Source organism: Gambusia affinis, linkage group LG21, assembly GCF_019740435.1.
Source record: "Gambusia affinis linkage group LG21, SWU_Gaff_1.0, whole genome shotgun sequence".
Taxonomy (NCBI): Eukaryota; Metazoa; Chordata; class Actinopteri; order Cyprinodontiformes; family Poeciliidae; genus Gambusia; species Gambusia affinis.
In genome coordinates this window covers 5942255-5957749 of record NC_057888.1, presented here as the reverse complement: position 1 = coordinate 5957749, position 15495 = coordinate 5942255, and the positions used below count along the sequence as shown (strand labels likewise).

The 15495-nt window shown below is 36.2% G+C and overlaps 2 protein-coding genes across 5 annotated transcripts; both read left to right on the top strand.

Annotated features, from left to right (window-relative positions):
• Window positions 1-163: 163 nt before the first annotated feature.
• Window positions 164-6984, top strand: LOC122823992 (ADP-ribosyl cyclase/cyclic ADP-ribose hydrolase 1-like). 3 transcript variants are annotated; one of them, XM_044104123.1, is made up of 10 exons: window positions 164-322; window positions 668-787; window positions 909-1032; window positions 2462-2588; window positions 2667-2802; window positions 3528-3610; window positions 3696-3769; window positions 3838-3930; window positions 5435-5521; window positions 5858-6983. In XM_044104123.1, exons 2-10 carry the CDS (start codon window positions 700-702, stop codon window positions 5943-5945), a joined length of 900 nt encoding a protein of 299 aa, XP_043960058.1. In that variant the 5' UTR covers window positions 164-322; window positions 668-699; the 3' UTR covers window positions 5946-6983. The 3 variants fall into 3 exon arrangements, with proteins under 3 accessions (XP_043960058.1, XP_043960059.1, XP_043960060.1); XM_044104124.1 differs by having other exon boundaries at window positions 164-325; XM_044104125.1 differs by lacking the exons at window positions 668-787; window positions 909-1032 and having other exon boundaries at window positions 164-325; window positions 5858-6984.
• A 1643-nt stretch (window positions 6985-8627) lies between these two features.
• LOC122823991 (ADP-ribosyl cyclase/cyclic ADP-ribose hydrolase 1-like) lies at window positions 8628-15424 on the top strand. 2 transcript variants are annotated; one of them, XR_006369434.1, is made up of 9 exons: window positions 8628-8934; window positions 10223-10349; window positions 10434-10569; window positions 11711-11793; window positions 12455-12528; window positions 13741-13827; window positions 13914-13997; window positions 14372-14493; window positions 14668-15424. XR_006369434.1 is itself a non-coding variant. In XM_044104122.1 (8 exons), exons 1-8 carry the CDS (start codon window positions 8756-8758, stop codon window positions 14427-14429), a joined length of 828 nt encoding a protein of 275 aa, XP_043960057.1. In that variant the 5' UTR covers window positions 8628-8755; the 3' UTR covers window positions 14430-15424. The 2 variants fall into 2 exon arrangements, 1 of the variants encoding a protein (XP_043960057.1); XM_044104122.1 differs by having other exon boundaries at window positions 14372-15424.
• Window positions 15425-15495: the final 71 nt, after the last annotated feature.

Below are 15495 nucleotides of genomic sequence, written 5' to 3'. Positions count from 1 at the left end.
ATCTCCCAGATTATGGTGCACATTTTCAGAGTACAGCAGACACTTTGTTTGGGACATTCCTACCAGCATCCTAATAGGAGTCATGTGGATCTTCTTTTGGAAAATGGGGGTGGAAAAAAAAACGTTTTTCAAGAATGCCTTGGTCATAGTAAGGAGACATGGTTGTTGACCAGTGAAAACAACCTCAACAACTCTTAGTCCCATAAGGAAATTGTTGGATGCATGGACCTATTGGACATACCAATAAGCTGGAAATCAAGAATCAACTGCTTCCCACTGCAACTGTGGGAGCATTTTGCAGGCCATTACTAGAAAATGGAAGGTGGTAAGCTTGACACTTTTCCAGAAATTTGTACACAATATTTTTAACTTCATGTACTTTAAGGAAGAAAAAAGTTTAAAAAAATGTATTTCTGTAACCGACTCTTACATTCATTTGAAGTCTTTTTATTGAGTGCTTGACACGCTGGTGACTTTGTTAGAGCTGCACTAACAAAACTTACTTTTTGCACTTATTGCATGAGTGCAAAAAGTAAAATAAAGCAGTTGAAAGCTGTTAGCTGTTCAAAAATAATAAATATATGTCAGCCAATGACAGACATCTTTTGAGTCTTCAGAATTAAATGTTGTACTTTGCAGCTACATTCTGTAATACCTTCCTTTTCAGGGAGCCTTATCATCACAATGGCAAGTTGAAACATGTCTCTTTTAAAGAACTACGGTGCGATCAAGGTTTCCACGATTATGCCTTCTGTTAAATCAGCTTGCTCCTTAATAGTCACAATATGTAAGTAATTCTCTCCTATGTTCTCGTGACATTCTTTCACAAAGTGAACCACTCCTAAATGTATCAAATACTGTCTTTTTTTTTTCTTTTTTTTTCTTTGACCTCTGTGCCTGACTCAAAGGGATTATTGTGCCTCAGCTCTGCCTCTGTCCCGTACAAGCCATGTTTGGGACAACTCCAAACATTAAGCACATTGTGATAGGAAGATGCTTCACTTACACCACACTGGTTCAGCCTGGCTTATGGTAATGTACCATTAACAAATAGCACAATGTGTTAATAGACACATTATGCACCTTGACTAAGAGTAAAACATCTTTCCTGACTTAATTATGTTCTGAAGCCTAGGGAGCAGTCACATCTGCTGTTTGGCATCAGCAGATGTGACTTATTAAATAAGTCAATGCACGTGAAGGTGGCTTTAAGATTTGATGGGTTAATATGTGAGCTTAGCTCCTGTATGAAGAATGAAAGAGCTTGAAAAGAAAGCAGTGATTAACGTTGATGGATTTGTAGTAAGTCATTTACATGTCAGAAATCAACCAGCTTGTGTTTACAGACTTTTTATGAGGTTGCTTTTATTGTTGCATTTAAATGTCTCAAATTGTAAATCATTTCATCACAAGATAATCTCTGGAATTGCAAAATACATGTCTCAATAAATGATTTTATTTAATATTGAAAAAAACAAACGAAAAAATAAAGAAATCAACCTGATTATATGTAAAATAATATATATTTTTTTAAAGTAACTGCTTCCTATGAGTTTAACAACTGTTTTTGCCACTCTTGGTAAAATGGCGATAAACTGCCATCTAGCATTTGCCATGACTATCAATGAGTCTTTCTTATTACTGTATTTGAATTTCAGTCCACTCTTTTTGCACAATTGTTTCAATGCAGCACCATTGACACAAACTGGCCATTTCATACCACAGCATCTCAATGGGATTATAGTCCAAACTTTGACTAAGCCACTCTAAAACCAGAAATATTGATTTTACTTAGATTAACTGCTGGAGTTATTTGGTTCATTCTCCCAAATGTTCTAGAGTGTAAAGTCACCTTCCACTTGCATCAAGAACCAAAAAATAAGTGATTGGTTCTCACACTCTGTGACCCAAAGATGACACAGTTTCCTGTATTTCTCTAACAGTAAGCTTTGGAAAAGCTATGTTATGCCTCCTTTGTCATCCTCTTAACTGTGACTTGTTTGTCATAACGCCAGTTGTTTTTAATTATTGCTCAGACACATTTAAGCGGGTAGTTATTATTTTTCTTGTATCCATGTCCTTACACGTAAAGATAAAGAAGTCAGTGCCCTGCCTAAATGACATGTTCCTTTGTTCAGCTGACAAGCCATCAGCCACCCACACTCACTTTAAGCCCAGGAAGGTACGGCTCTAAACCTCACTGCTGCCAAAGCTGGCTGCTCACAGAGAAATGGAAAGTTAGGTGGAAGGAAAAACTCAGAAAAATTTCCACAAGCAATGTGATATTTTAAGCTTCTTATAAACTGAATTTTGGGTATTTCTGAGGAACAAGTACATTAAACTTAATAGTTGCTAAAATTGCTCAAATAAATTACCCTTTTGGTCAATTTCTAACATTTTACTGAACAATTGCAAGTCTTTCATCAGCAGTTATTTTTGTGATCAATTGTTTTATATTCAGGTATGACTGTGAGGAAATCTGGAGGCAGTTTGAGAAGGCTGTTGTCCAGCATGCCTCTTGTAATGTGACAGAAGAGCATTATTGTGAGATGTTTAACATGATGCCACAGGTCTGGCCATGTGATAGGGTGAGTGTTGAAACTGGAGTTTTAATAAATGAGTTCTTAAATCATTTGGCAAACAGCGGTTTCCTTTTATCTGTTCAGTTTCTTTTTTGGAGCAAAACCAGGATGTTGGTGCACAGCTATGCGGCTGTTTTTCGGCATTTCTGGACACTGGAAGACACGTTGGTTGGTTTCCTGTTCAATGACCTGATCTGGTGTGGCCAGGAGGAAGACTCTGGTTGGTTGATCTTTATCTCCTATAAAGAAGAGCTTTTAAAAAGAATTATGAATACAGTGACTTATAATTTTGTTCAAACTCAATCACAGCCTAACCTTGAACATCAATGCATTTTATTATGATTTTATAGGGTAAGCTGACACAATAATGTGCATATTTGGGCCGTGAAAAGAAAAGAAAAGGATGCATGTTTTTCAGATATTTCAGAAATGAAAATCTGTAAACAATGGATTCATTTTTACCACATAGACATTTAAAAACCGCCATAAGTTTATGGTCATTTCCCTGCTAGAAGTTGAGTCATTTTCTCTGTTTTCTATAGTCAAAAACTGTTTTCCTATAGAAAACAGTTTTTGTTTTCTATAGGATTATGTATCTACTACCATTTATCATTTAACATGCTGTTACTGCTGTGCTTCACAACACTTTCTTTCACATGGTTTCAGTGTCTGCTACGTGACAAACTACAAACAGAACTTCTCATGGCTTTGCTAAGTCTCACTCCAGGATTTCAAAATATTTAAAGCATTAATTTCAGCATTAGGTCTGGTCAAACTGGACAATTTAGCTTGTTTGGTTTTTGTGTGGTATTTCTTCTACCACACTTTCCATAATCTACTGCTGAACTGTAAAAATACTGGTGTACACCTATTTAGACTAATATTCCAAAGTGATTCATGTGTACTTTGTTGAAAAGTAACATAAATATAATTTGTTTAATGCAGACTTTGATTTCAACTCTTGTCCAGCGTGGTCAACATGCAGAACCCATCCAGTTTACTCTTTATGGAAGCGAGCCTCACAAAACGTAAAGTTTCTTTGTTCTTCAGCATGCAACTTTTCCTTCAGAATCTCGCGTGTCAATTTGCTCTCACTGGGTTCTCATTTGTTAGTTTGCAGAGATGGCATGTGGGAACATTACCGTGTTGCTGAATGGGTCTATTACAAATGCATTCAACAGGAAGAGGTAAGATGACAGGAGTAAGTTACTGAAAACGTGTTCAAAACTAAACTGTTTGACTTTTTATTTCATAGCATGTTTGGAAGCATTGAACTGGACAGCCTGAATCCTCAGAGAGTGAACTATGTCAACATAAAGGTGGTGACAAATCCAGAAGGACCTCACATGTAAGCACAAACACTAACTTTTTTTCTTTTCTTTTTAAATATTGCCTCAAGCACATTGCTATGATAAAGAGCTTTTTTGGCTGCAACATGCATCAATTGACCACGTCCAGAGGTGATGATTTAGTGCAGAAGGTGTTGCAGCAGAAATAAAACAGAAGTTATTGGCAAACGCCTGTATTCCAGCAGTGATGTATGTTGTTTCAGTTTCTATGTGCTCTGTGGATCAGAAAGTAATCTTCAACAAACAGGATGTCCACCACAAAACCAGGAATCAGGCAGACTTTATCCGGCAGGTGATTTATTGTCATAATGGTCATGAAGCTGCTCAACGGGAGATCACTAGTTTCCTTTATTTCTATGAATTATTTAACATTTTGTCACGTGACAAGCATCAAATGGAAATTAATGTATTGGGATTGTACCTCTGGTTAGCTCAACACAAAGTGTAACTGAGAAAGGGAGAGCAAAAGTTACCTATTTAAAAAAATTATCTAATGAAAAATCAAAGAGAAGTGCCTTGGATTAGCTTCTAAAACAGGACCTCTAGCTGAATTGAACAAATTCACAACAAGCATTATTACAATTACTACAAAACAGAAGGAGGTAAAAGGAGTTAAACACAGGATAGTCCTGACAGAAAACCTGTTAGATGCTGAAAAAGACTCCAACATGGGACAGAGGATAACCTTCCAGACACCAGAGCTATTATGCAATGGTTTGGATCAAAACATGTTCATGTTTTCAAATGGTTCAGTCAAAGTCCAGTCAAATTGGTTGAGATAAGACTTAAAAATGTGCTGGTAGTAGATGGTATCTATTTTGTATGAAAACCAGAATAGATCATGCTCACTTTTCACCGACAAAAGTAAAAAGCAAAAAGACAAAGAAAGTAAATTGAGACAGTTTAGGTGACTCACTCTTTGTTTTTTAATGGTTTGCCAGAAGAGGTGAGTAAAGGGCAATGAAAGATGAATTTCTTCACGTCATGCTTCAGTTGCAGATTTCCATGAAGTTCATCTCCTTTGTAACACTCTGAGTTTCAGGGTCTGTTAATCTGATTTAATTGATGTGACTGTCTGATAAGATCACACATTATGATCACTTTTTGTTCAGACATGTCAGAAAGAGAAGTTCACTTTGTTTAAAAAAAATTCATAAAATAAAATGGGTTCATACTCACTATAGAGTTGTTGCTTTTGTTTCAGTGTTTTGTTGGGATTGTACTATGATATAAAAAATCATCCAGTCCAAGTGGATTTAAAATCTGGAGCATTAGAGCACTTTTATAGTACCAACATATTATAATCAGGTGCTGTAATGGAAAAAATTAATTCTGTTTTAGTTTGAATCATTAAAATTTAGATTTTCTTCCTATTTCATTTTTTAAAAATGTCACTGTCTAGTTCCAGCTGAACAGTTTAAAACTACCTAGAGTCATTTATTTCTTTTTTATAATTAGTTACTAAAATATTTCAAACTGTTATGTTATTTGACTTTCCTGCAGAGAATCATGCAGTCAAGGATCTATCGTAGAGCTCATCCAAATACTCTGGTCACGAGGTTTCCGATGGACCTGTACCGATAGTGACCTGTAAGTGACATTTGAAGACTTTTCATCCTTGCACAATTTTGGAAGATTGTTTGGGAGGAACTGATTAAAAAAAATCTTTATGGTGAATATTATGAAACATTCACTTTATTTATAGTGCATATGTGTTGCAATAAAGTCGTAGCTTCCTAAAAGGTGAGTTTAGGGATACGTTTTGCCTTTTCACTTTTTATGCCAATAATTTGGCATATAAGGTCTGTTCTTGGGACCATTTGGACTTGGTGGCTACATGGTGGAAATATCTTTTTCTAAGGATTTTGAGCCCAACTGTCAGCTGTGAGAAACCAACTTAACCAATTTTTTATTTTTTTTTCACAGGACCTTGGTGATTCTTCAGTGTATCCAGGACCTAAATCAGCCCAGTTGCCAGATGTTGGCAAGCAGCATGTTGCAGCAAAAGAACTAAACATCCACATGAATCATATTTTGAAACCATGTGTTAAGCTTTAAAATATGTCTGCCTGGCAGTGAAACTAATTTAATGGTTAACATTTTCTTTCCAAACCTTCTAGAGATGGAAAAGGGGCAGGATTAAAAAGGTTTAAACTTCTGCCTACCTCTTTTTCAAACAAATACTTATCAAAATATGTTTTGTTAGTATTATAGATTTTTGTATCAATGTTTGGTGTTTAACCTCTCTCTCTTTCTTAGCTAACACATGCACACAGCTGCAGCTTACAGACATAACTGCCGAACATCACAGAGGATTCAGGTTTTAGGTGCAACAATATTGTGGTAATTAAATTGTGAATGTGAATATGTTTGAAATAAATAAACTAAACTAAAACAAACAAAACATTTGATGAGCATTCATAACAATCAGTACATGATTTAGGGGGTAATCAGAGTCAGATGGCTAATTTAATTAGCCTGATTTCAAAATGGTTCGGCAGACCTACTAACATTTAATACTTATATATTTCCACAGTGCTTATCATTCTTATGTACACTTTTTAAAAATAAAGTCTTGAGCTTTAACACACCTACGCAAACACGATACTTGCATGGGTGTGTGAACAATGTACATCTGAGCTGTTCTCCTGGAGTTCTAGCTTGAATTGAAACCACAACTAGAAGTTCAATATTTAACTTGCAACCACCATTGTACTTGTGAACATGTTCTCCATTTTAAGCTTCCAATGAATTACGTAAGAAAACAGCAGTTTCGCCTTTCATCGTTAAGAGGCCTGTCTCCTACACAAGCTGTTGTTTTTAAGAAATTCCTGTTTATTTTGTCATATATTTTATCACATTGTGTCATTTTCAAAGCACAGCTTAAGAGGTTCACATCCTTCTGTTTGATTCTAACGTTTAAGAATAAACAAGTTTGGGCTTGAACATCTGGAGACATCATTCTTTTTTATGCAAAACTCCACAATTGTGAGGATACCAGATGTGCGTGCAATCATCCCCAGTGGAGCGACGGTGTTATCAGGTTGATGCTTTGTAGCCTTAAGCAGCATTATCTGTCAGGATCTTAGGGTTCATTCTTTTGATTATTTGTTATTCTGTATTCCTCAGTTTCTTTTTCTTTATTTATTTTCAGACAGCTCTTAGGTATTTTAGATTATGTTTATCATTCATTGTGTTACTCTTAGATTCATTTTCCTAGTTCCTCTGTTTGTTTGCTCACCCTGGCCTTCTTGTGTTCCTCAGTCTGCCATCTGTTCTCTCCCATCACACCTGTTACCTGTTAGCCAATCATTCTGGTTTATTCTTCCAGTTCACTCTCAGTATTTAACTACTTCTCTTTCACTCATTCCTTGCTGGTTCCTCCTGTTATATCGCCATTTTATTTCTTCCATATACCTAGTTAATTTTTGTTCCTGTCCTTTCTTTGTGTCCTTATGATAGTTTTGCAAGTTCTTGTTAATAAATCCTTCACTAAATATTCAAATTTCTGGATTTCCATGGCATTATCGACACTTGATGGATCATGAAATTGGGGCTTTTGAAAGGCTAGCAGTTGCAATTCCATATAACTTCTGGATATGCTGGGAATATGACGCAGGTTACTGTAGATACTTTCATCTATTGCTTTCTCATTCAATTGCACTATGCTGCACTACCACCCAGCTTTATTCCTTCCATGACGTGCAACCCAACCCAACCCTCTGTCTAAGTCGCCAAGCTGAATGTTTAACCTCCTGTGGCAAATTAAATCTTGTGCACATCCATTTTTGCATGAGTTTGTATTTACACCAGTATTGAATTATTTACTTTGTTAGTTATATATTTAGTATTTAAATTACATGACGACATAAAAACAAACGACTGTTCTGAAGTGCAAAATATTTGGATTTTTGTTCAACCTTTATGTATCTTGCAGTGCAGTTGTGAAGATATTCAGAAATGCTTAGTGAAAAACAGCTTAATTTGACACAACAATCAATAAATATAATTCCTGAGAGATGTATCGCATCATGAACAACAGCATCCTGCAAAAACTAAAATGCATTTGTTGTAGATATAAAATTTTGTGAAATGTTTGCTAAAAGTTATAACTAACTTTCACATGCTTCAGGACGACTTCCCATAATTAATGAACCAATGATTTCTTCAGCAAAAGAATTCTGAGGAATAAAGTTGTACTGTCAGTTCATAATCATATGATCAAGTACAAGGCTTAAGACTGGTCTAGTCAAAGTCCAGACTAAATTTTACTGACAGATTATACCCCTAGGTCAGGTTGCTGTTGCTCAAAAGTCTCACTACCCTTGGAGATAGTTTATGAGTCTTGGTGATGGGGGACAAAATGACTATCTGCATGTTGCTGCAAACGACATGCAGGAACAAGATGATTTTTTCTCCCTTTTATGAATGAAATCAAATTTTAAAGCTGTGTTATGTATTTAGTCACTTTATATTTGCCTTCCCTGATCTCTGTTGGTAATTTAGAACTTATTTCCCACAAATTTAACTCGGAGTGAATGAATTTGTACATGGATAAAGTAATTTCTAGAATACCATATGCTAGAACCAAGCCGGTGGCTTGGGGTCCCCCCTAGTGCACCTGCAAAGTCCTCATACTGCGAGAAGCTGCTCTGGTAAATCCCACAGTCCTAAAAATTCTCTTCACTCGCGTCACGTCACTGTTGTTCACGCGCGGCGCGCCTATAAAAAGACATCCTGACCGCGAGTCAAGTAGAAGTGAGAATACACAAGCTGAGAAGTGACCCCTGCGCTAATTTGTGACGCTCCCACGGGGTCAAAGATATGGAGAGCGGGGAGATCCGCGACTCGGAAAAGAAGCGCAGAAGACGCTGCTTCATTCTGGCTGTGACCGCGGTGGTCCTTCTTGTGATTATCCTCGCTGTTGTGTTAGGAGTGACCCTAAGTCGGGGAAGAGAAGAGTTTAAAGACACGTTCATGGAGAGATGTCAGAAGTTCAAAGGGTAAGTGTTGCTATTTTTAAGCGCTGGCGGACTTCAAGATGCTGATCTCAGTGGAAGAAATCAGCAACAACTTAAGACGCTGAAAAAACCTGCCAATATTGCTTCAAATCGTTCAACAGGGGACCAGCTGTTGAGCAATAAATAATCACTTTACATGAAATCGCTTAACATACTGTGTCAAAACAGTGATCAATAAATACTGATTAAACACTAAGTTGATGCACTGATCAGGCTTTTCCTGTTTGCTATTGATTTTGTGTTTTCTGATGTTCTGATTCCAGCTTTTACTGAAGGACAGTAAGACTTAAAGTAAAACAACGGATTGCCTGATAGGAAAAGTAGTTTGGATCCAAAAGAAAAATGCTAAAACTTGCAAGATTTTCAATAATTTTGTACCAAAATGTATGTGCAAAATAGATGACCTCAGTTCTTGCATTAATACACAGAAAATGTTGAGTGTTCCTAGTTTTGATGCAAAATCGCCTGTCTAAAACAAGTTGGTCCAGAAAGTTGTAGAGAGATTTAACGGATTAGGTTTTAAATGCTGAAGGGCGCGGAGGTGGGTAGACCGGCCTTGATGCAGCCGTTGACTTTGCCATTTGTCTTCCCCCTCTGTCACAACCCACTTTCCAATAGATCTACTACAAAATAAATGTCACTAGAAAATAAAGGCCACTATCAGAGTGAAATGAAATTTGTGATATTGGCATTGTTATTGCACCAGTGATGACTTTCACCTGTCGCTGTTATTCTCCGCTCCCCACATATTTGAGCCAATTAGACAAGTTCTATGCAACCACCTTCCTGTTAAAGTGAGAACAATAAGAAAGAAGTCCAGTTTGCAGTTGGCTACAAGCTAGAAAGTGGACTCAGTTGGCCAAGGTGTTCTGGTCAGTTGTGACAAAGTATCAACTTTTTCTGAAAACTAGCTGGTCCAGTTAGTTTTCAGAAAAAGGACTGGAGTTGAACAGTTTGGGAAAAGCTTTCCTGGAAATTTTTAGATCATAAAAATTAGAACACAAGTAGTATTCGCTTAATTTAGCCAACAGTTTAATGTTGTTTTAAGATAAAGTAGAGAAAAGTTCTGTAAATGTACATTGAACTTCAGCATTTTATTAACTGAAGGAAATTGGAGAGTGTCATCTAGTTCACTGTAGGAACACTGTACAAAAAAATAAAATCTTTTTCATATTTTTGTTTGGAAACACGGGAATTCTCATTAAGATGTAGGTTGACAAACTTCATCTCCACAACATTTGAAAGCCTAACTCTGACCTTTCCCTTTCAGGTATGACTGCAAACGTATATGGGAATTATTTCAGCAAGCCTACGTGAACCAAGATCCTTGTGAAGTTCCCCCAAACGCCTACGATCCCCTTATTGCTGCAGCTCCCTTGGAATCTTCATGCAACAGAGTAAAACTGATCAAAATCACATATCTTAATTCTCCTTTATGCCACATGTTGTGATTGCATCGTGTTGATTGTGTTTCGGCAAAGCTGTTGTTCTGGAGCAAAACAAATGACGTGGTCCAAGGCTTTGCTAGGAAGAACGACTGTTTTCAGACTGTGGAGGAAACCCTGCTAGGATCAGTCCTGAACAGCATGACCTGGTGTGGAAAGAAGGGCAGCAATGGTAAGAATAGTGGAGGGCAAGAGTCGGTTTTGTTTTTGTTTTTTGTTTTACCTTTTTGAGTGCTTGATTTACTTGTACAAAGATCCATTGAGCAGGTACTGACATCTTGTTTGTTTTGTCAGACAGGTTTTTGTATTTTTTGTTGTTTTAGATATTAATTTATTTTCATTTTCACATGGAACATTCAGAAAGCTGAAGTTGAGGGTTGGAACTGACTTGGCTTCCTAGAAACGTCACATGTTATACTAAGACAGCAGATACAGTGTTTTGCAGACGTATGGACGCTGCTTGTTCTTATTCGCACTTTGTCTCATTACAGACAAACTTTAATGTATTTTATAGGGACTTTTTTATGTTGTGACATCATGCTATGGAGATGCTTTTCTTCTGCTGGAACAAGGAAGCTTGTCACAGTTGATGGAGAGATGCATGAAGGATGAGGCAACTGTAAAGGAAAACCTGTTTGAGGCTAAAGGGCTTGGTACTGGGATGGAGGACAAAGACTCTAAACACACACCCAGAACCGCACTGGAAAAGTTTAAAACAAAGCTTATGTCTATGTGTTCGCATGGCCTAGTCAAAGTTCAAATCTAAGTTTAATTGAGAATCTGTGTGAAGGATTTAGATTTGATATTTGCAGACAATTTCTATCCAGTCAGTGAGTTGAAGTTATTTTTGCTTAGAGAGTTGTTCATAATTTCAATGTCTAGATGTGTAAAGCAGAAAGGAATATAAACCAAAATACTTTTAGCTGCAATCGCAGAAATATATGCCCTCTTCATTTTTTATGTGCTCACTTTCACTAGTTCTCCAGCTGCTCTTTCTGTGTCTTTAAATGTCCAAATGTTTGTTGTTATTCTGCTTGTGGAGTTTGGTGTCATTACTCTGTAACAAATATGGTTAAAATTGTACATATATATATACTCAGCATTTTACTGAGGAAAAAATTGGGTAATTTTTTTATATTTATGATAAATATGAAAAATCCTCTGGAGTACTTTGGGAGCCTGAAATTGTTTTTTAATTTTTTCTATTTTATTCTTCAAATATATATTATTACTACAGTGTTTGGACATCACATTCTGTAGTTTCAGTTCACTTTTTATGTGAGAGCCTAACTGTCTTGGTGGTGTTGTTATAGAAACGCTTACCACTGACTGCCCTGGATGGCTTGACTGTGAGAACAATCCTCCTCGCTCTTTCTGGAGAAGAGTCTCGACTGCGGTGAGTCAAGAAGAGCAAGTTACATGTTTTTTACTCCAGGAAATAACACAGCTGTGAGTTTGGGCCATTGAAGGGTAACAACTCCACGTGGCTTTGCAGTCCTCTGCTGATAACAATGTAGAGGAGAACAGAAAAAGGTCTTCATCAATAAGGCTTTGTCTGGGTCTCCATGGAGCCGCATTGCACTGCTCCCTCCTGAGAAAGCAGCAGCCCACACATTCAGAGGCCGCTTCTTGGTTTGGCTGCAAAGACGCTAAATAAATCAATGAACCTCAGAAAATGTGTATAAATTAACCCAAATTCACTTCTGCTTTTACACAGTAGTTTTGAAGAAAAAGTAATAGCTAGAATGATATTACATTTAGTTTGTGGAAGAATATTTCAGAACTATTTTAGAGAGACTAAAATGCAGCGACACAGAGATCAACTGTTAAACAATTGGGTTCCTTTCTAGAAAAGTCTAGTTCTTTGCAGTCTTTTGATGGTTTTTCTTCTTCATTTAAATATGTTACATGAATGTTGTCCTTTACAGGTTTGTTTGCATTTATTTATTTACTTATTTGATCATGTTTTTTATTTAAAAGTAAGCTCTTCAATTGGCCATGCAATGATCTTTCTGACAATGGCAATATTTTGACTACTAAACAGGATTTCATTTCAGTTTGGAGACGCTGCCTGTGGAAACGTCACCGCGATGCTAAACGGTTCCATCATAATGCCGTTCGATCCCAAAAGGTGGGTTTGACACTCTTAGAAGTCTCTTTTGATGCTTTTTATATATGTAAATAATTCCTCTTGAAAGGCACTTCAAACATATTACATTATATTTTGTGCTTCACCTGACCTGCATTGTATTCCAATTTTAAAGCCAGGAGCAAGTAATCAAACTGATCAGTTAAAGCTAACTATCGCAACCAATTTTGATAACTTTTTTGTGCATTAAGTGATGCAGTGCTATGAAAGTGAGGACAATGAGACAGTGTTTGTCCATGTTTGTCCACTGAGTTGACTTTAAACAACCTTGTGAATCCCCTTTCGTTATCCTTTTGATAATACAGCAGCATATAGTCTTCTTCTGTAAAATGTAATAATGTCAGAATATTCTCCAAAACAACCAGCTGGCATGCAGATTGCATCTAGTGGTTGTTATGGAGACTCTGTGACCTCAGGATGCCAGGCTTTGCTTCTGTTCTCCAACTGTGAGAATGGACTTTTCTTTTCTTTTTTTTTTTTTCTTGTACAATCCTGCACACATAATAATGAGATAAATTTGGTATCATGTCCAGTTTGGTTTGTAGTAGTATCTCAAGAAATCTCTGAGAACCAAACTAACTCTAAGGATCCACAGACTGAAACTTATCAATGTAGTTTTAAAAATTGAGGTTAGGGTTAGGGGTAGTTTTGGCTACCAGACAAGAAAGTACACAATAGAAAACCCAGAATACAGAGGGGGATTAAAAACTGTGCTTTCAGGCAGATTATTCCTCTCATTTGTCACAGTCCAAGCTGTGAAAGTGTTGCTCTGAATATAGACATTGGCAAATTTAGGTCAATTGCAATTTTTATTTTATTTATTTATTTATTTATTTATTTATTTATTTAATTTTTACTTTATTCACACTTATAAAGCCTGCCACAAATCAACGCAAAAACACAAAGCAACACAGAGTGGCAGCAAGTTTGCAATTGTTAGTGTTTATATTGTAGGTAACATAAAGAAATCAACTTTTCAAATGATCAATCCCAGATCTAAAACTTGCTAATTTTTTTGTCAAAAACACTTAAAAGCAAAAGATATGTTTTACATTTTCCAACTCTACATTCACTTTTAGTATATAAATGTAATCAGATGTTCAACCGGCTATTAAGGGTCGTTGTTTGCTGTTGGTTTCTGCTATAGATGCTGCTCAATGACTTAAATTAATTCTCTTTTATTTTTGTTTTCAGTATTTTTGGCAGCATTGAGGTGAAGAGGTTTAAGTCTCCCAGGGTGAAAAACCTGAATGTTGTTCTGGTCATCCAGAGGAACTCTGTGTAAGATTCATCAAACATAGCTGTCTGATTTAACACTATTAGCAGAAATGGAGGAAAAAACATATTTCTGTCTTTTACTTTCTCAGAACAAACTGCACAAATCCATCTTTACAAAACGTGGTGAAGGAGTTGGACAAAGGGATCAGTTACAGCTGCTTGGAAGTGCCCAGGTGAGTAAAATACTGTATGAGTAACATGAACGGATGAAACATCATTCAGCTTCTACGCACCACAAATTTGGAACAAACTTCCAGAAAACTGTAAAACAGCTGAAACACTGACTTCCTTTAAATATCAACTAAAAACCCACTTGTTTAGAGTTGTATTTGAAACGTAATCGATTACGAATCTATTGATGGAACTTGACTTAATGTTGTGTTTTGGTTGTTGATTCTATGTTGCATTGTGTTTTTGTGTTTGTTATGATGTAAAGCACTTTGAAATGCCTTGCTGCTGAAATGTGCTATACAAATAAAATTTGATTGATTGATCGTTATGTTTTCTCATAACAATCAATCAAATTTTACTGATTTTTCTGTTCAAGGTCTCAAATTGAGGAGTGTGGCTCTGACCTGGAGAAACCTTGTGGTACCTGTTGGTGATACTGAAAGAACCAACACATGGAACTATTTTAAACCAATCTTAACAATCTTTTAATATTTGTTGGTCAGTACAGCACGGATCATGTCTTTTTATTATCAAGGTTGTAAATAGGGAATTATTATTATTATTATTATTATTATTATTATTATTATTATTATTATTATTATTATTATTATTATTATTATGTGGAATCTATAAATTCTTTATAAATTGAAGAACATTACGGACGACCCACAGGATCAACTTCATGAACCTCCTATGAAACAATCTATCTTCAGTCAAGAGACTTTATCTCGGCCGCTGTTATACAGACTGCTACAGGAGATCCTTCCTGCCCAGAGTCATCTGCAACTCTTTGATGATACTTGGATAATGTGAATAAAATCAGAAATTGATTTCCCTTTGGGGTTTGAAGTATTTCTGGCTTGAATTGTTTTTGTTGTTCTATTTGTGAGATTTGTTCTTTATCCTTCCACAGCCACCAGAGGTCCTCGTTTCACTTGTTTTTGGTTAGCTCATGTCATTGCCTGAATGTGTTGGGTTTCCTTTTTCAAAGGTAGATTTAGTACTTTATTTTGGATTATTCCTTATGCTAAGCCTTTAATGTTTCAGGTGTTTAGTATATCTAAATTGCTCTAACGTCTGCATGTGTTATTTTAGTCCTTTCTGGTGACCTTCTGGTGTAACCTGCCTCTTGTCTGATGGAGATAAACTCTGGCCACTCAACAACCAAATGAGTTGCTGCATCAAAATAAAGTTGTAAAAACTACAAAAATTATATCAACATTTATGATAGATTATGTCAAAATGCAACCTGTTTTGTAAGCTTCAAAAAAACGTGCAATCCTTGCATTATCATCCTGTTGCAGAATTTCTAAGTGAACATTTTATAAGAAAATTATTATTTTGACAACTTTTTCAATTTTTAATGTCTCTTCTCTACCGGAAAACAAACCATTTAAAGGTGAAATAAAATAAAAAACCCATCAACAAACTGGTTACGTAAGTGTGAATACTTTCATGCTAATGCCCCCCACATTCTTTTAATAGCAATTATATTAGCAG